At 38.8% G+C, this 19,558-nt stretch overlaps 1 protein-coding gene across 1 annotated transcript in view; it reads left to right on the top strand.

The window, feature by feature from the left end:
• The window catches only part of HSF2BP (heat shock transcription factor 2 binding protein), a 31,898-nt gene extending 18,946 nt beyond the window's left edge, over positions 1-12,952 (top strand). Inside the window, exons 7-8 of the mRNA XM_085297953.1 lie at positions 4,604-4,707; positions 12,744-12,952. Of these exons, the coding sequence (XP_085154079.1) occupies positions 4,604-4,707; positions 12,744-12,952 (313 nt within the window). The remainder of the gene's footprint in view (positions 1-4,603; positions 4,708-12,743) is intronic.
• The last annotated feature ends 6,606 nt before the right edge of the window (positions 12,953-19,558 follow it).

Genomic DNA, 19,558 nt, shown 5'->3' on the forward strand with positions numbered 1-19,558 from the left:
TATGTATGTGTTTGCGTGCGTGTATGTGTGTGTGTGAGAGCGAGAGTTGAAATTGTTCTCTACTAGTAAGACTTCTTCATCTGCTTGATAATCTGAAACGATCGACATATTCATAAGAGAACATGTCAGAAGAACTCTCTTCTCCCTAGCGTAACGAGCATAAGGCAGTACAAAGTGAAAGACAGTGATCAGATAGAGATGTGATAGTTAACAGAAATTACAGTGGAATTCCAAAGTTGTATATAAACAGATTCTGGAATCCTCATAAATAATGTTTACGTACACGCACACATACAGACACATTTTTTAAACTGTATCTAATGGCTGATAACATCTGTCCGTTGTTCTGGAAATGTAGCCTATTTCTCTCAAAGCATTACCTTGGTATTACGTGAAAGGTTATCATCAGCTTAAAGTTTAACCAATAAAAGAAAAAATGTGGGTTTATGTTTTCAAGGATGTTTGTTCTTTGCTCAGTTCCTGTGGTTGTACAATTTTCTTGCATTTATTTTCAAAAAAATTTTTTTAAGTATGTGACAGGTCACGGGAAACTGTGAGTGTCATTCTACACACAGTGGTATCAAACACAAGTAAACTGAAAGAGAGAGGAGTTCTTTTTCCTCTTTTAGTTCTAGCAATTCTATATTTTACTTGTGAAAGCATATAAATCAAATATACAAGGAACAGCTGTGATTTATTCCAGTACTGCTATGATACCTGTTATAACTCATGAGTATGCAGTAGTTATATTGAAGGAGTCTACATGAATGTGAGTTCTGAAATCTCACAGTTGTCTTTGCCTGTTTGAGATAGCTGTAGTGTGAAATACTCCTCTCATTTGTATAAGCTTTGTTCAACGTTTATAATTGCTAGGCAATCAGTAAACATTTACATATTTGTTTAAAGCTATAATTAAATTGTTAGGAAGCTTTAACTTTGTTTGTGAAGCAATTGGAAGTAGCCAGTAAAATATTTGATTTTACGTACTAATCTCATGTATTAGGCCAAAGAGGGGGGTTTAGCTGTGCTTTTAGTTTTAGATTTTGAAGAAGGCTGTGACAGATAGAGTGGTGCGAGATGTTAATTAAATTTGGCTTGCCTAAATAGAAAGACTGTGAAATGCCTAAGTAAAAGACCTCCATATTGAACAAGAATCAGGAGATGCTATTTATCCAGTAAGACTGTGTACCCGATTTGCTTCAATAAGAGTATGTAGTGCAGAAAATAGTTATTAGTGCAAGTACTAGAGGTGAAGGCAGTATAAAGAGCCTGGAAATGTTTCTGCATTGCTTAGGTAAGTGTGCTTAATGAGTAATAAAATGTTACTGCCTTTGGATTAGGCCTTTACATTGGCTGTGGGATGGGTTAAGTCTTCTGACCCTCCAAACCACAGCACTTTCCTGGATCACCACCACCAGTTCCTTTGGTCCACGCAAAGCAAACAAGTAAAAGAAAAATACAAACATCGCAGTATCTTTTTACGTCACTTTACGTCACTTTGTTTCTAACTGGAAATGTCAAACAGATTAAGGATGAAATACCTTAATCAGGAAATGTTAACTCTTTCTATTTGAATTAATTGTTTTATTGATCGTTTTCTTTCTGGTGACGGTATTCCTTTGTCAGCTTTTAAATTCTGCAGCCCAAGTAAGTGCTATAGAGGCTGTATGGAAAGGTGCATATGAGCTTTGCAAGCTCACTCAGCACCCCTCCCTGCTTGTTGGGGGCCATGTATGTAGTAGATTTAATAATGCTGTTTCTTCTTCCAACTACTTAAGAACCTAGTTATTAAACTCGCAATGATGCAACAAATAATATAACTTCTACCACTGCAGGATAAACTGAGTTGTATTACTTTTTTTTTACTGCTGTCTGCAGTATGTGCATGGAGACTATGTCTGAAATTCTACTGATGGTGCAACTTAAGCTGTGATACCTTGTTTGAAAATAGTGCACGAGGTGCGAGTCCGTTAGGAAATAACATTTTTCCCTCTTGTTTGGAAATGGTGACAGTAACGTGGATTTATCACAGTCTTCAGAGATAGCGGTAGTGAGGCTGGCCGTAGAGTAGAGGCAAAAATTCCAACCTGTTCCTGTTTGCATCTAGTTGTTTTGCATGCAGCCTAGCACCCAGCTGTGAACTGGTGTGATGACATCTTCCATAAATATTATGGGAGCCCTGCCATACATCCTCCCTTTTCCTTGTCCAAAATCTATGTTGCGCTCTCAATTGTAAAGATGATCTGCATAAAAGGTAGAACAGGAGGACATCACTAAAACCATGAAAGAACTTGCTCATATGGCAGCGTTTGGCTCCAGGGTACAGCTGTTTTTTCAAAACATCACAGGCCTCTTGGCCTGGAGTTCGTAGTACAGCAGTGGTCTTATTTTGAAAGAAGCTGAGCAAGAAGTTTCTATTATTAACAATAGTGTTTTGTTTTTCTGGGTGCTTCTTACTTTTGAATATCAGATTACATTCCTACTGAAAGTTAGAGGCAAATGGAAATAGTTTGCATTAAGCCCACTGAGACTGCCTAGCTAAAATAGAAAGTTTTGTCCACTAGAAGCAGAAAAACTTTTCAGAACTGTGGAATACAGAGAAATAACATAAACATCAAACATTTAGAAGAAGAATTTACTTCAGCAGGAACTGCAGAAAAAGATAGTACCAACAAAATCTTCGGCATTAGTATTAGCAGTTGTTCAGGATAGCTTTGAAAAGGGAGACTCATTCTGAGCTTCAAGTTGCTGTACATGCCCAACAATGTAAGGTGGCTAAAAATAAATTCGGGCCTGGGTGGTACAGCTACGTAAACTGGCAAAGCTGCCATTTCTGTCTGTAACTTCCTGTGTTACAACATTACCTTAGCACTGTTGTAGCCAAGGGTGAGTTGGCACTAGCAGTCAGCCTCTCTTTTCCTGATGCTTTTCAGATTTTTCAAATTACTCATCATACAGAAGCTTTTCATGTTTGCAATAATTTCTAGGTAAGCCTTCTTGGAAGAATCCATTGGAATAGGCAGGCAAAATCAATCCTTTCAAAATACAGATCTCTCTCCAGCAAATGTGTTTTTCCTGTCTGTAAAAAAAGTTGAGACTTTCATATAGTTTATAACTTGGAATGCATGCAGCCCCAAAGATGGCTAATGAACTTACTATTTTAGAAAGTTGATAAATTAAGAAATCCTGTTTTGGGAAACTTTTGAAAGTGTTACTGAAATTAGCATATACCTAGTATGCATATTTTTATTATGTCATTTAAACACTGAAGTGTAGTGTGACTATAAATGACAGTCTAGATTTCTGTTTGTCAGAAATGTCATATTAGGTTTTTTCAGTTCTTGATTAAGGAAATGTTTTCTAGCTAGCTGTCCATAGACTTTCCCTGTTTCCTGAAATGCAAGATATGGGTTCTGTCCCTCAGCATCAATGACAATAATAAAAGACCAAAAAGAAGTTACTTTTTTGAAGGAAAAAAAAAAGAAGGCTTTACTCAAATATTGTTCAGAAACAGCAGTTTTGAAGAAGCGTTAGTGAGAGTACCGTTTGGCCTGTGCTATCCTCGTGTCTTTGCTCAGGCCAGAGCACAGTCTGTGGCCAGATTGAATTCCAATATTGCTAATTAAAAAAAAAAAAAATCCAGATGTCTTTTCACCTGTAATTTGAATGTAATCAGTCTGGATTCCTAAAGGCAGAGTTACACAGAAAAGTCTATGATGACATTTTAAGAGACAAGCATTTCCTTTTTTCACAGTAGGGTCTCACTTTATGGTCCAGATTGCATGGCACTGTGTAACTGTGTGAGGGGCTTGGAAAGCAGGCAGAGTCAGCCATTCCTCTGCTCTGCACCTGCAGCAGAGAGGACAGGGCAGGCTTAGGAGGCAGTTTGCTAAGCCAAGTTGGGACTACCAACATTTTTCTCTTCCCTCTTCCAGACCCTTCCCCTTCCTCCAGATACTTCTTTAAGCATAGTAACTTCCCCAGCCAGTGAAGAGAAAATGCTTTACTGTTTGCTGTATGTTGGCTGTATATTGCATCTATTCCCACTTGCAGGAAAAGTAGGGTACTTGAAAGAGAATGGCTTAAGCAGTGTGTCTTTATTTCAGCTAACTGAAGGGTCAGTGTACACAAAGGTTGTGTAGCAGAACAAATGAAATGGGACACATACTTCCTTTTACGTTGTTTCTAATACTGGGTATCAGTCTTTTTGTTTCCTAGTGGCCCTTTTTTGTCAAGAAAAACAGCTTATTTGAGGTGATCATCTGCCCAGTGGGGACCTTCGCTAAGAAAACTCTGTTGCATAGGTTGTATGGTCATTTAAGGCCAAATTCTACTTTTGCACATTTCATATAATGAATCTCATGGAGAAAAACATCCGATCTGACAGCAAAAAAATCTCATCAAACTCCATGAGTGAAATACATAATTTAACAACAGCAGCAATGTTTTGCACAATGTTGCATGTGGTAAGAGACTTGTCTATTTTATCAAAGTGTCCATTGTTAGAGTAGGTTTCTGCATCAATGCTTGGTGTAAATAGCAAAAGATGCAAAAAGATGCAAAGAAATCCAAGGTCATCATTTCTTTTTCCTTTCAATTTTAGGCTAATGCTAATGTCACTTTACAATGTGAGCATCAACTTGAAAGGCTTGAAGTACATCAGTGAAAGTCCAGGGTTTATTCCTTTGCTTTGGTGGCTATTGAATGGTAAGCTGCTTTAAGAACTATGTAAATTTTGACTTTGGGGATTGCAAATCGGGAATAGGCACTGCAAATAACAAAACAGAAATTTGTCTGTAATCTGATTGTGTTAGCTTCTGTCAGATTAAAAGTATCCAAAAAGGGCAAACAGGAAGAAGATGAGCATTTTCCACAATATTTCCAGCACGGTGTGTAATATTCCATTGATATCAAATTAATTGATGGTAGTATTAAAAGGAGGAAGCAGATTTTAAAAAGCCATCCGTATTTTCATGTACCAACTTTAAAATAAAATTTTGGGAAAACGATATATGAAATAATTAAAATTTACCAGAAGAAAATGTAATAGTTCTGAGGTATTTTGGAGAAACAAGCCAACCTTTGGAACTACATTCACCTGTGGTAAAAGTGATCCCTGGTCCAGCTGAAGAGAATCATTGTGATCTAACAGGATTTGGGCATGTGAGACTTGAGTACTACTCCCAGCTTTGGCTTTGGCCAGTACAGGACTTCAGGGACACCTGTTGCCACTGTCAGGCACGTGACTGACGTGAAGTCTCTGCTTTTGCACAGGCTTCGAATCCCTGTGTGGGAGCCAGCAGAGATGAACATGGCTAGTGTGCATTGGAACTTGGCTGGCAGCTGCATGCACAGCTTGTCAGGGGCACTAAGGATAGCTCTAGAGCCATGGGACTTTCCTGCCTAAGAGTTACTTCTAGAGTACACCTCCACATTTTACAGACTTTTACAGACTTTTTAATATAGCTTGAGAAAAATTATATTCACAAGGAGAACTCTGAATACGTGGGCCTTTGCTCTGCTGTACTTAAAAACTTTACAAAAGTTAGTCCAGATTTTCCTCTTACTTTATGTTAGGCTAATACATACATTAGCTGTTGTTCTAGCAAACAAAATACCTTGTCTAAATTTGAGTTCCCAGGTGTGCCCTTTGAAATGTGATAGAACAAGGAGGCTAATCGTTTGATGCAGTCTATTGTTTGAGTAAGGCTCAGAGGTCATAGAAGAGGATGAAATGTGACACAGTTGTAATTAAGTTACAACTGTTAATGGAAATAAAAAAAAAAATGAAAGGCTGTTCTTCATTTTGAAAGTGTTAATTGTGTATGACTGGGTTGTGGAAGACAAGATGGGCATGGTTAGTGCCTTACTTTTTGATAATAAAGTTCTGGAGTTACAGCAAAGGAGAAGGATTCTCAGATAAACCACATTTGCTGGTTCAGATTTCTGACTTCAGAGGAAGTCTGTTTACTGTCAAGGGAGATAGCTGACTAGGTTGTATATCAGATGAGAGGCCAGACCCAAGACTATCTTGCTCCCATCATTTTATATGAGATCTCTGTAGTTTTCTCTACATTTAATATGCAGAGAAGTTTCTAAACATTTTAACTTGCAGCAGTCAGTAGCTTACTCCCACTCTTGCTCCTGCACTGCTTCTCTGGCCGGCATCTTCAGCTTCTGCTAGCCATGGTTCAGCTTCTAAACATCTGGAGCTGTTACAGGTCTAACATTTTTTTTTCCACACAAGAGAGTAGAGCGCTACAATCTGTTGTCAGGGTATCCTGAACATGTTGCCTTCCTGCAGGAAGCTTCTTCAAAGAATGTTTTGATTAAGGCTTGTGAGATGATTCAGCTCTCCTCAGTTCTCTTAAGAATTTATAAGAGTTCCCACTAAGACAGGCCCCAAGAAATCATCATCTGGCCTTTTTTTATTTTCAAAGTTACCCTGTTTGCTTTGCCATCATCAATCTACAGGTGTCTGTGACCTCAGACTATACATCAGAGCCATTTTTTCCCACTTCCTTGTACATCGTTAATAAATGCCTCTAAATTCTTCTCTGAATTCTCAGTCCCTGCCAGTCTTGTCCCCTGAAAAAAATGTCCTTCCCATTAAGTGAAAAAGAGAGCAAATGTATACATTAACTTAATTCTCTTTTCCTATTTCCCCTTGCTGTATCTATGGCAAAGAGATTTTGATCACATTATCTAGCAGGCTTCTTCAAAGACAGAAATAAGAGAATTTGACATTGAATACATGAATGGTAGAACAAAGGTAGAAAAACGTAACAAAGATTTCTAATGGAGTAAGAATGTCAAGAGCAAACTGGGTTCCTTTATCCTACTGTCTTTAGAAAATTTTGACAAACCAGTATGACTTCACACTCAGCAAACAAAATCTAACAAATATCATTTTCTTCTGGATGCTATACTGAAAATAGGAGAAAACAAATGTTTAACATGCTTTGTAACTTCAGCACTTTGTCAGGGGGCTTTTTTTTTCTTTTTTTCTTTCTTATTTAAATACTCTCTATGAGATGGGTTTCCTTTGATAAGCAACACTGATCACAGTATGAAAAAGACAACTCTGATAGCTTCTGTAGCTGTTGTATTCTTGCATGGATATCACCTATGACTACTACTACTTTCCCAGCCTTGTGCCAAGGTGTAAAACATGTGAATGAAGCAACTCAGATTTCTATCTGTGGAGCAGCTTGTGGGATAGGTGGAATTCCCTTCTTGTGGAGTGCTATTTTTTTGCAGAGAAACTTCTATCATTTTATTGAGAACAGACAATTTTAGTTTTTTCCATCATCCAGTGTCCCTGTGTTGATGTCTTGGGTGAAGGTTTTATGTAATTTAAAGAAATTCTGCCTTCAGAGCTTTCAATAGAAAAAAAGGTTATATATTTTTGGGTACAAATCCCCTTGAGATTTGTCAGACTTTTTTTTCTGGTGCTTTACTTCTGTAGATGCAATAAGACTTCCTCATTTTGTAATTCTCAAAGAGATGGACTGGAACTTCTCTCTGGTAAAGATCCTTTGAAGAATAAGAAAATGCAGTCAGCTCAGCTATTAATAATTAAGACTAGGTTTATGTTTTTCATGAGCATACAGAATATCTGTAAACAAATGGGCACTGAATAAAATTGGTTTGGGCTCTTCTCTGCTTCTTTCTACCTATTCCTTATCTGTATTTGGTTTTCCACCTTTTCAGTTTTCTTTGAATGCAGTTAAAAGAATTTTCTTCTTGGATACATTAGAAAATATGGAATTCAAGAGAGACTCTGTCTGTCCCATTTCCCATCCATAGCTGGCAAGTTACTCCAGGTATTTTCATTAAACAAAACATGACAAGAAGCATATGACTAATCTTAGATCTATCCCTTCAGCTTCCTCTGCCACAGTTGCACATGGCATATCCAAATTCTTTGCAAATGACAGTTTCTACTGTAATACCTATAACAACATATTCTCAATTTGCTAATGCTGCCTCCAGCCTTCAATATTTGCTTTTGAAGACTAACTCTGAAGGTTTCTGGTGCCTTGCTTTTCTGTTTGGATTGGTTATGGCTGTCAGAGTTTTTGAAAATCCAGTTTATTTTCATGACAGAATGTTATTTAGAAGGTATCTGGACTAGCAAAAACTCTCTGTTTAGAAGACAAAGCCTGTACTAAACAAAGCAGATTTTGGTTCATAAATCAAAAGTCTAGTTCCCTGTTGTTCAGGCTATCAACAGTTCTATGTTCTTTAGATTATGCAAATGATCTTAAAAAGAGAACTGCCCTTCTGTCTTTCAGACCACATCCATTTTCTTAAACACAAAGATGCCAGCTCTGGCATCTGGAAATTCGCTGAACCACTGTTAGTTGAGAGGCTGGAAGAGCAGCTAGAGGAAGTCTCAGTGAATGCTTGTCCTTTTTCCATACTCTTCTCTAAGCAGCTGCTGGAAGCAGTATTTAGGTGGAGCTTTGGCTGGGCCCAGTGAACTCTCATCTGAATGTGAGTTTCTTGACTCACATTCTCTCAGAAGCTACTGTGGAAATCCTCAAAAGCCCTCATTAAAGTTGATGAGAGCTAGGAAACATGCCTAATAGCTCACCTGGTGATTTGCCAGCTACAGAGCTGTATCTGTACTGCGTAACATTATTGTGCAAGTTCCCTTTAACTTTCTGCCCCCTAAATAGCAGTCAGGCAAACTGGGACCAAATTTGCTATTGTTTATCTAGACTTGGAGCCTTTCTTAAGGATTTCCCTGGTGGAGCTGTGACCAGCGCGTGTCTGTAGGCAAGTGGGCAATTCTGGGTAGCTGAAGTCTATGTGTGCCAATGAGAACGGTCCCTCGGCTGGCAAGGAGGCTGAACCAATCCAGCTGTTACATAGGAGCTGGGGCTGGGGAGAACATACGGCAGACAGAAGGTGCGTTTGCATTCATAGGGCTTGCAGCAGCAAAGCTCATTCTTTTTTTCTGTTACAGTATGCTCTCTCCTCCTTCCCCATATACTGTCTTTCTTGCAACACCTCTTGTCTCAGACCCAGCAGTGTTAGGGAAGTCTCCGGAAAACTCTGCACTGCTGCAGACTTTGGCTCAGTTCCACAGCCTTAGCAATGCAAAGAGATCTTACATGGGGCAAAACTGTGGTCATGCCTCTCTCTTGTTAGACCTGCTACAAACATAGGTAGTCTGGTAGGTTCACAAAAAGGAAAGGAGGAGTGGCAGTTTGTCCCTTCATACTAGAATTGAACAGACATGCAGTTGAATAACATTAGCAAGAGTAGTGGTAAGCTTTTGAAGTATGCCTTTCATATATAGACATAGCTGTAAACTGCTTGTCAGTAATAGATCTTGCATTCAGGTGGCCAGAGAATGGTATGTGCACATGTAAATTGAGTTCACACAACTCAGAGCCAATTGTAGATAAGCTGCTTAGCATTGATGTAATGCAATTACTTAAACCCTGCTGTAGGGAATAGTTCATCTGAGAGCATGCTGCTAATGACAGATGTGACTAAAATCTGTCCACGTTATCAGTTGCTTTTGTCAATGATTGAAAGGCAGTGACATCAAACAGCAGTGCTGGCAGTTAACAGAACGTCAGCAAACTCCAGCAGTTTCAATACCTTGTTGAAATTGCATCAGCATTTTGTGATGGTGGTAGGCTTATGTTACACATACTATCCCAGACTGAGGCAAGCAGCTTAATTTTTTCCCCCTATTCCCCAGATATAATGATTGCAGTTTTGAAATTTTAGTTGAAGAAATGTGTGTGCTAGTTGTTGGGAGGATATGATGCAGTGATTTGATTACAGCTAAAACATTTTTTTGATCTTGTACAAACAAAATGTTATTCAGCTAGTGTAGAAATGGCTAAATCTGGAAGCTATTGAAATAAGCATAATGCTGAATAATGAAGATTCCTTACATTTCTTTTGATTATTCTCTAGAAGAATCTTTTAGAAAGAAAAAAATGATACTGGAGAGACAAGGAAAAAACTTTTAGAGTATTTTTTTTTAATCCTCTTAGGAAACATGATTATCTATAGTAAATAGTAGTCTCAAAACCATATGTAATCTTAAGGGAGTACATTTTAAAGCATATCTAGTTATTTAATTTAAAGCAAATTAGAATACATGTAGAACAATGGAAATGAGATGTTAAAGGCGTATTAAGTCATCTTCTGGTGCAGGAGCATTTCCTTCCTTTACTGTATTCCTAAACAGCTAATCTGTTCTTCATTTGAGTGACTCAACTAGTTGAGCTTCCCTGGCTGCTGTTGAAGATTATTCCTAGAACCTCTTCTCTCTTACTGGAAAACATTCTTGCTAGTCAGGCTGGAAATCATTTCCTCATCATTTCCTGATTCTCCTACAGATCCTGATTTTATTACCAGCCATGCTAATGCTTCTCCCCTGATCAGTTCTTTAGTTTCTATAGACTTTAAGTGCTTGCAGATAATGGTAATATAGATGCAGTATTTTAATGAAGCACGTTTCATCCAAGGATTTAAAGCTGCAACATATATGAAGCTTCCCAACAGTATTAAAATCTTTATTTCATGGAGGGATAATCTTGCACAGAGGAAGATTGTAATGAACTACATATATTTCATTTCTATAAGCTGCTTTCTTGCTTACTTAGGCTATGCTTTTATTACTGCTATTTCCAATGAATAAATGTAGAATAATACTAAGCACAGAGAAGGGTTTCCAGTGATATGGACAGAGTTTGGACATTATATCTGGCAAAAGTTAAAGAATAATAATAATAAAAAAAAGCCTGTCGGAAGCATAAAGATGAAAATGGAAGGAATGGAAGAAAAAAGTCAAGGCCTTTAGACCTATTTTGATTAGGTCAGCATAAATGAGAAAATCAAGAACTTTTTCACACATTTTTTAAGAGAATTCCCTGAATCCTTTTACTGCCCAATAAATTGATCATAAAGTCTTGTTGTCTGTGAGGCATGAATTGCAACATCTGTCCGTGAGAAAAAATTATGACTGCTCAGCACTTATGAAAATTGCACCTCCAGGTATTGTAGGAGCTGATGATGGAAAGAGAATCCTTGGAGCCTTCAGCCCAAGTGCCAGCAATAGGAGCAGCTGAGTTGCGGGTATGGACATTTCCGTGGGACGTGCAGCACTAATCATTGATTTTTAAAATCATGATTTGAGTGACTGAAGTTGTCCAGGATATCCAGTGACTTAAGATTTTCGTGCATAGAAAAGCAGAAAATGCTTGCATGTTACTGCTTGGTTTTGGACAGTTTCTGTGTGCCAACTTTATATCACACTCTGCTAGATTCTCAGTAGACAGAAAGAGAATTCTTTTCTTAAGAGGTTTATGCTTTAAATAGGGAAGAAGATGTAGAAAAGACTTAAATATCTCATTAACAGATGGAAGATAGAGGAAGAGAGAGATTGTGACCTGCTCATGGGTGTAGATCAGATGTCACAATCTTCAGTACTGTACTTCTACCATGCGCTAGTGGGAATTTCTTAAAAATTCCCATCTGAACTGTCCATCATATTCTGTTTTCTGCATTGGGTACTTTCAACATTTCCCCATGTCCTTTAATGAACAATTCTTCTTACTCATTTTTTGGGTCATCAGCATACATATTAAATAAACTACCAAGTAACAGAACCTGCTGCAGCCCACCGAACATTTCCTTCCAACTCAGTACAGCATGTTTATTGCTGCACTATATTTATGCTCCTCCAGTGACATTTTGGTCTCTGTAGTGATTTTTACTTGCAAAGTGATCTAAATTAATTTTTCTCAACATTTCCAGACAAAGCTCTATCACAGGCTTGCCGAAGACTCGGTATGCTAATGACCAACAGGTAGAAAATGCCCAGCACCTGGAACAAATAACTACTTCAGCCATATATTATATATTTTCATTTGGAGTATGCAGAACAGTGAAGTGCAGAAATGGAGCTTTCTACCAGATGCTTTTTGTAAAGTTATAAGCTATTAAATGCAAATAGACTGTTGTGAGTGATTAAAATATAATCCTGCTAATGTTTCAGTAATCAAAAATACATCACGCATTCTTAAGAGTAAAGTTGTTATATGTCTTTCTAGCTGAAGTCATTCAAACATCTTCTTTGCTAAAATTTTCTGATGCATTCCTAAGCAGCTATGCTTAACTTAAGTAACCATTTCAATTTTGTATAGACTGAATTAAACACTTGGAGACTTGATTCATTATTACCAAGAATCTTTTATAAGAATTGATATTTTAAGCTGTGAAGAAATACAAAATCTTTTGTAAAAGAAGTTAAAGAAAAGGCTGATCGTTTGCAGCAGCTTTCAGTAGTTGTTCTATTTGTTGTTAAGTCTATTGTTAAGACTATTCAGTCATGGGATATAGCTTATTCTGCTTTCAATCAGGTTGCATCCAGCAGTATATCTTGGTTACTGACTGCATAAATTCAAGTTGGTGATAAATTCACTTATATATGGCATTTTCAACATCCACAGTACAAGAGATAGGTTCCTAGTTGTCTATTCCTCCCAAGCACTGCTGAGCACAAGCTGCTGAGGAGGGTGAAGGTACTTTTCAGGTTCATTGTAGAGCCAACCAGCCAGCACCAAATGGCAGATGTGAGTTACAGCATCTTAATTATTCCCTGTATACCTAGTGGGTTATGGATAATGGCAGTGTAGAGCTTTAATGATACTTTTCTTTTTGGATTCACTTCTAATTAGCACCTGGAATGTTTTTCTTCTCACTTTTAGACCCAGATACAGAAGTTTGTCTTCATGTTTTACGGCTCCTCCAATCTGTGATTTTGGAGCCAGAAGTTTTAGCCAAGTCAGCTTCTGAGATGCGTGATACTTTACCATTTCAGCGTATCATTGCACTGTCAAAGAGCCGCAATGCAGATCTGCAAGCACTTGCAAGAGAACTACTTGAAGATCTTAAAATACTTGAGTATGAAGTATAGAAGAGCTCTGTGACACCAACTGCGTATATTTTTCCTATATTTCCATGCTGCAAGAATTGTTAGAGATGGTCTTGACTGAAAAGCCTTTTCCTAGGTTGCTCTGCCTGAGTTCCTTTCTGAAACTAGGCAACACAACTAAAATAATACTTGGGAAAATATGCTGGATGTTAAATGCCCAAGTGTAATCTTAGGTGCTCTAGTAGTGATGGAAAAGACTTAATTTTCTTGAATAGGATTTTGTTGATAATGGGTTTCCAAAGTAATCCAGGTTATGTTGCCTATTTACCGTAAGTAGGGAATAAAGTAGTCATCTGTTGATACAATGTGGTTTATTGCAGTGGTGAATAATCTTTTTGATCTATCCTTACGAATTAGTGTGCTGAAGGAAAACTTGTTTTTCATAACTCTTCTGTGTCGGAATGCATCTTAAGTTTCAGTTTTATTGTTGTTATTTCTCTTCTCCCTTTTAATAAAACTCAAATTCTATAGTGTTTAATGGATTCTGTTTTCAAAATTCTCATTGGAATTCACTGGAACTGCAAATCAACCCCGTTCGCTGCCAGGCATACTAGAAACAAAGCCATTAGTTTTTCAAAAGCTCTGAAAAAGGAAATGTTTTACTGTGCTTCTGTGTATAGCTTGCTTACCCCAATGGTAAATGCAAATGCTTGTAAGCTTTGTATTAGTAGAGTTTACACATACATTTTAGAAAAAATTGGTGTCCATTTCTAGGCTGATAGTAACATAGTTAGTTAGGCAGTATTATTCAAGGGAATGGCAAATAAGAAATACAATGCTTTGATAGCAGCTTCTTCCATATTAAAGTTTAGGGTACCTCAGCTGTGAACCCAATGTGTTAACATTATACAGTATGGATTTCTTCTATACTAACTGTACAGAAAACACAGAATAAAGTTCATGGGATGTAAATACTGTGATTGGCAGGCAGCTTTACAGGAAGAACATTGTAAAATGCTGAGTTAGGTATAGGTGCAAGAGCATCTCCTATTAGTTTTTTTTCCAGAATGATTGATGCTCAGAGTTAGAAGTACAATAAATCAACATAAAATAGTTTGAAATATTTGTCTCAAATACTACAAACTGTAGCAGTTTGGTCTGGAACTGATTAGTGAAGGAGAGTAAGATATAGATATCATGCATAAATGAAAAGGTTGCATGAAGTTCTGCTTTATCAGATTCAAAACTACCTTGAACTCACCACATGGAAATTTTTGGAAGGCCAAAATACTCTTTAAAGCATGCTTTCTTTGGATTTGTTTTCTTATCTAGCTATCCTAACTAAACCTCCTAGAGTTTGATCCTAAGGGGATCAAAGGGATAACCTGTAATTTCCTAGAATATCAACTTGTGAAAGTGTTCAATTAGAAAAAACAGCGAAGGGCATCTGCTTTTCACTTACTGAGTATCATCTACTCATGAAGGTCTTTCATCAAACTATAAGAAGTCAGTAAATAACAGAAAACAAAACAAGTAGTTCTGTGAGCAGACGAACTAATGAAGCATCGTGTCCTATGGATCTGAGATGTTTTTTGAGAACTTTCCTTCCCAGCCCTTCTGCCACCCCCTGTAAAGCCCAGTTCACACCAGAGGCAGCACACAGTGCACTTGTTGGGAGTGGCATGGATGCTTCTGGCCAGGTCAGAAAGCTGTGACAAATGACTGGCTGGCTGCTGCCAAGCTGAGTGTTGAGCAGCAAAGTTCTGCCAGCTTTGCCCTCATGAGAGACTAATTTAGGTCTTTTCTGCTGTATCCTCACTGCTCATAATCATGGAGCATGTGAGAGCTTAGTTATCTTTGTGAACTCTCTTTCTATCAAGTTTGCTGGGAACTGGCTGACAGATTCAGATGTTATGTAAGAGGGACTAGCAATGCTTTTGCAGTGCACCTCATTTCTGTAGGAAATCAGTAAACAAAGAGCTCAGGACTGCTGATTTTAATTGTGCAGCCACTTAAAACCTAAGGCATACTCAACACTTCACAGCCATGTCAACAGGTCATTCCAAACACCACGTTTTTTCACCAGCAAGCTGCTCAGATCTGATGATAAGTTTTTAAATGTCTCTCAGATGACTTTTCTCTCAGATGTAGCTTGCCAGGTCTGTGGTTCTCCACAATCAAGTTACTGATGATCCACCTACCTTGAGAAAGTCCTTTTTTTGTTCTGAAGATATCATTATGCAAGTTTGATAAATAAGAAAAAGTTACTCCATCTGTGAAACACTGTGCATCCTCAGAAATGTCTAACATGAAAGATCAGAGAGAACCTGTGGAAACAGGCCTGTTGGGAAGTTTGTATGTTTTTCCTAAATCTGCTTTGTCTAGGTATGTGCAGTTAATGTAATTGCATAGAGAAGCAAGTTCACAATACTTTCAAATTTGAAGAAAAAAGGTCACTAGAATCAGATGGATAGAAGCCAGGGAAAGTCTGGCCCCTTAAAATTTCAGTGTTTGAAATTCACTTAATTAAGGTATCATCACCTCTTTTCATGTTGACATAAAATAAGTTGTACTTTACTAGTTGTAGTTTGTTACAAGCTTTTCCTGTTTTCCCTAACTTGATGGAGCCTTTTGATGGAGGCAGGGGCCAGCTTCCTCCTCCTCTATGGGTCTCAGATTGGATTGCAGCTGGCTGAACCTTTTTGCAGTGGGAGTGAAGTCAGCAAGTACCAATACAGGCATCTTGTACACCACATGGATGCAACTGGACCTTTTGCAGTGAGATTCTCTCACCTAATTGTAGTCATCTAAGCTTGGCATCTGTCTTAATCTAATGACCTGGGCTCTACCTTTAAGTAAAATTTATGCCTTCTTTGTTACTTCCTTCTCCAAGCTAAAATTGACTCTCTGGATTTGCTTGTGTTATGCCATCAGCTGTAGAGGGAACTCCAATAACTTACTGAGAAAAGATGCACACTGTTCAGTTTTAGATAGCTAAGGTTAGGTGGGATGAATCCTACCCTTCAGTATCTGTTCTGTAGTAGTACATGTAGAATAAGTTTTCAGGTTACCCTATGTTAGATTACTGTGGATCTTCTTGATCTTCTTGAGTCTCCTTCTTCCCTGAAAAATACATTTTTTGAGAGTTTTTTTGGGAGTTTAATAAAAGAAAGTCTCTAAATAAGCAGGTGGTGCTCCCAAAAACTTAGAGAGTATTGAAGCTTTATTTATGAAGTTGAACATGCTAGGTATGTAGAACACAGTATGATGCTATGTGGGGCTACTGCAGTTAAAAGCTGGTCGACATATACATTATAAATCTCTGATTTTACTTTGCTGCACACTTTTGCTTCAGCTTGAAACTCTGGCTCATTATAAAGTTTTACTGGTTTAAAATTAGTTAAATGTATGCTTTGGAGATACTGGTTTTGGAAATACTGGTTTTGGAATGTCACTTTTTCTGCAAGCTGAAAAGTCTTGAGTTCATCTATGTAGTAATCACTAGTTCGAAAAAGTGGAGGCAATTCACACAATCAAAGTACTAGTTTCACTAACCCTGTTCAAAGTCCAGAGTTACTCCATTGAAGCTGTTGCTACTGTTGCACAATTACAGAGTTTCTTTGAAGAAGAAAACTTGAATTTGGTGTTGAATCGAGATTATCAGCTACTCCAGATTTATACTGATGTAACTGAAAGCAGAATTTGATTCTTATGGTAACCTGTCTCAAAAGATTAAAAATCTATTTTAAAAATCCTTAGATGCAAACACCTGTTTACTTCACAAGCCCAATTGCACAATTAAAATTGAACTTTATTCCTTGGAATTTTATGCAGGCAGAGTTGCTCAAATCACGTCAGTTCATTGTTGCTTTTCATGTTTGGCACTGATAATTCATTAGGTGCAAAGGAAAAATAAATGAGAATCCCCTGAACCTATTTTCTGTAACTGGAGAAATTTTGCTATGTGAGGTATGCCATGACCAGTTCCTTGTGATGGTTCATAGGGTAGTATTTGGCCTGTACTATGAACTGGCTGAAAAGGAACTGGAAAACCTGAGTGGAAGAAGGAATAGCCCAGACTGAAGGCAGATCTCTGGCTTTCCCTGGAGACTCTGTGCCCCATGCTGAGGGGCTGATATGGCAACAGGCATAGCCCAGCATCTCTGAAAGGGCCTCTGTGATCTTGGATGAGAACAACTACCAGCTGCCCAGTTCCTAAGGTGCATGCTGCCTGCGCACAGCTCCCAGCAACTCATGACACAAATCATGAATAATAGAATTGAAGACACTTCCTGTTGTGGTTGTTTAACAGTTGGAATAAAGTAGGAGGAAGAATGGGAGAGGGTTGTGATTTGGTCAAATGGCCACAAGTGAACTTTCAGATGGTTAAATTTCAGCTGGTTGCACCAGTCGTGTAGCTGCCCCTTTGGGTTAACATTTGCACTTGTGATAGGAGCTGATTAGCACAAATTGCACTTCAGAATCGATAAAATTTTACAAGTCTTGCAAACGCTGTATGATTCATCTCTTCTATTGCTTTCAGCACTGAAAGGATGCTGGAGGTGTGGAGAAGGGAATTTTACTAGGGAATAAGTAACATCCATCTCCTCTGTTATCCCTGTTATCCCAGTGCATATGCACACTACAAGCTAAATGATGCAAAGAATGGCGGCCCCTTTCTCTTCCCTTCAAAGCCTGTAATTTCCAGCTGCATCTGGCCATGTCTGTATTGTTCTGTAGGCAGTTTTCCTGATTTGTAGGCAGAAGCTTTTGCAAATGCTAGTTGCTTCTCACGTATGTGTGCCTAAGTGGAACTTCATGTCAAGTTATAGCTGATAAAAGTTATCAGAAAATTATTGAGCTCATACAGATTTTAACTTCTGCAATGCTCTCTGATGACCTTTACAACCTATAAATTGCTAGATCAGAAACCTACAAAAATGCGTAAGACTTTGATCAAATTATGGTTCCGTGTGTAATTTATAGGACTATAATTTTTACTGTGGGCGTGACTGCAGTTAAAGCACTTCTGATGCCAGGTGCTCAATCTTTCTGAATGTGCGTATGTTTTTCGTTTTCTGTGCTGTTTGGCTGCAGTTGTGCGAGGCAGCAGTCACTGAAGGCAGGGCTGGTGTGGACCTTGACAAGGGCTGGGGGAGGGCAGGGTAGCGTGTGAGCTATGTGTTTCTGCCAGGTGTTCCCAGCCTGTGAAAGGGGAAGGTGAGATCCAACTGAATTACCTAGGTGGCTTTTGTGCCACTTGGTTGCTTTGAACTAAAGCAGAGGAATGGGTTGTGTGTTAGAAAAACAAGTGAGCTGTTTGAACCTCTTTGCAGAGATATAAACGCCTCCTTTCTTCTGTAGTTGTATCTTGTTACTAGTGTCAAATAAAGTGTAAGAGTCACCTCATGTTAACACTAAACAGAAAACTGAGAAAACAAGGAAAAAAAGGCCCAGTTCTTGACTCAGGGCCCCCTTTTCCTGAGTAGAATCTATGGTGTCCGGAATCAATTTAACTTTGTCTTAGCCATGGCATCTTTGAAAGCTATTCAAGGTAACCAGCTCCTTATTGCTTGCCAGTGTGCTGGAGCCTTGCCAGGGGACTTGTAAATAATGTCCCTGGCATTTTTACTGCTCTCTTGAGGGTCCTTGGGGCCTTTGGTGCAGCACAAAGATAAGTCCGCAAAAGAACTTCTTGCATTTGTTCAGCCTGTGAGTTTCCAAGAACTGCTGAAACTAGGAAAAGGGTGATAGACATCCAAAGGCCAAAAGCTTTCAGGGCCTCCTGCTAGGATAAGATGTCAGCTTAGCTCTGGGTCATTGTGGTGGGATCTGGATCTGGGCATTTGCTACAGGTTCAGATCAGGAATGGTCTTAGGCTTGTGCCAGAATATTTAGTTAGCAGTGGAGTATCTATGAAGTGACACCACAGTGATGAAAATGAAATACAGAAACATGGGGGACCCTTCAGGCTGATCTAAGCAGGAGGCAAAGCACCGGGATACTAAGGGAACAGCTAACTGTAAGAAGGTGTGGATCCCCAAAGGGCTATCAGCCAATGCCATTGCTGCTGACAGAGCTGCAATGCTCCCAGGGTGGCTTAACCACTCTAATAGAAGGGATCCAGTAAATGGGAAAGAAATTTATTGTCTGTATGTGGATGCAAGACAGCTTCTGCTGAAAGAAAAGTTAGAGCAGCGCAAACTTGCCTATGTGGACAAGTATTGGGAGTACAGCTGAAGTGATGCTGCCTCAGACCTGTAGCAGGATGGGAGGGAGCATGTAATCACTTTAATGCAGTGATGAGGGGCTGTGATGCATGACTTTACAAACCGACCAGGCTTCGCTCCATCTCTGTCTGTGACTGCCACCTCAGCTGCTTTGAAATGTGGCTGACAGCTCCCAGAGGCCGGAGGTTAGTGGGCGTAAGCTGACTTTGACGCACCTACAGCAGCAGACATTAGCTGACAGCCCATTCCTCCACGCCAGTGTTGACAGTGCTCAGAGGAAACATCAGGGAGGTTTTCCGATGAAAGGACAGCTTAATATGCAGGAGAACTATCTGAAGCTTTTCAAGGCAAACTTTTCTTGCCTCTAGAACGTAAGTGACCGTGAAAGCTCATGAGACAAAACTTAATTGGTCCAACA

The sequence above is a fragment of the Rhea americana genome, unplaced genomic scaffold, assembly GCF_003343005.1.
Source record: "Rhea americana isolate MKP2758 unplaced genomic scaffold, rheAme1 scaffold_132, whole genome shotgun sequence".
In the NCBI taxonomy this organism is placed as follows: Eukaryota; Metazoa; Chordata; class Aves; order Rheiformes; family Rheidae; genus Rhea; species Rhea americana.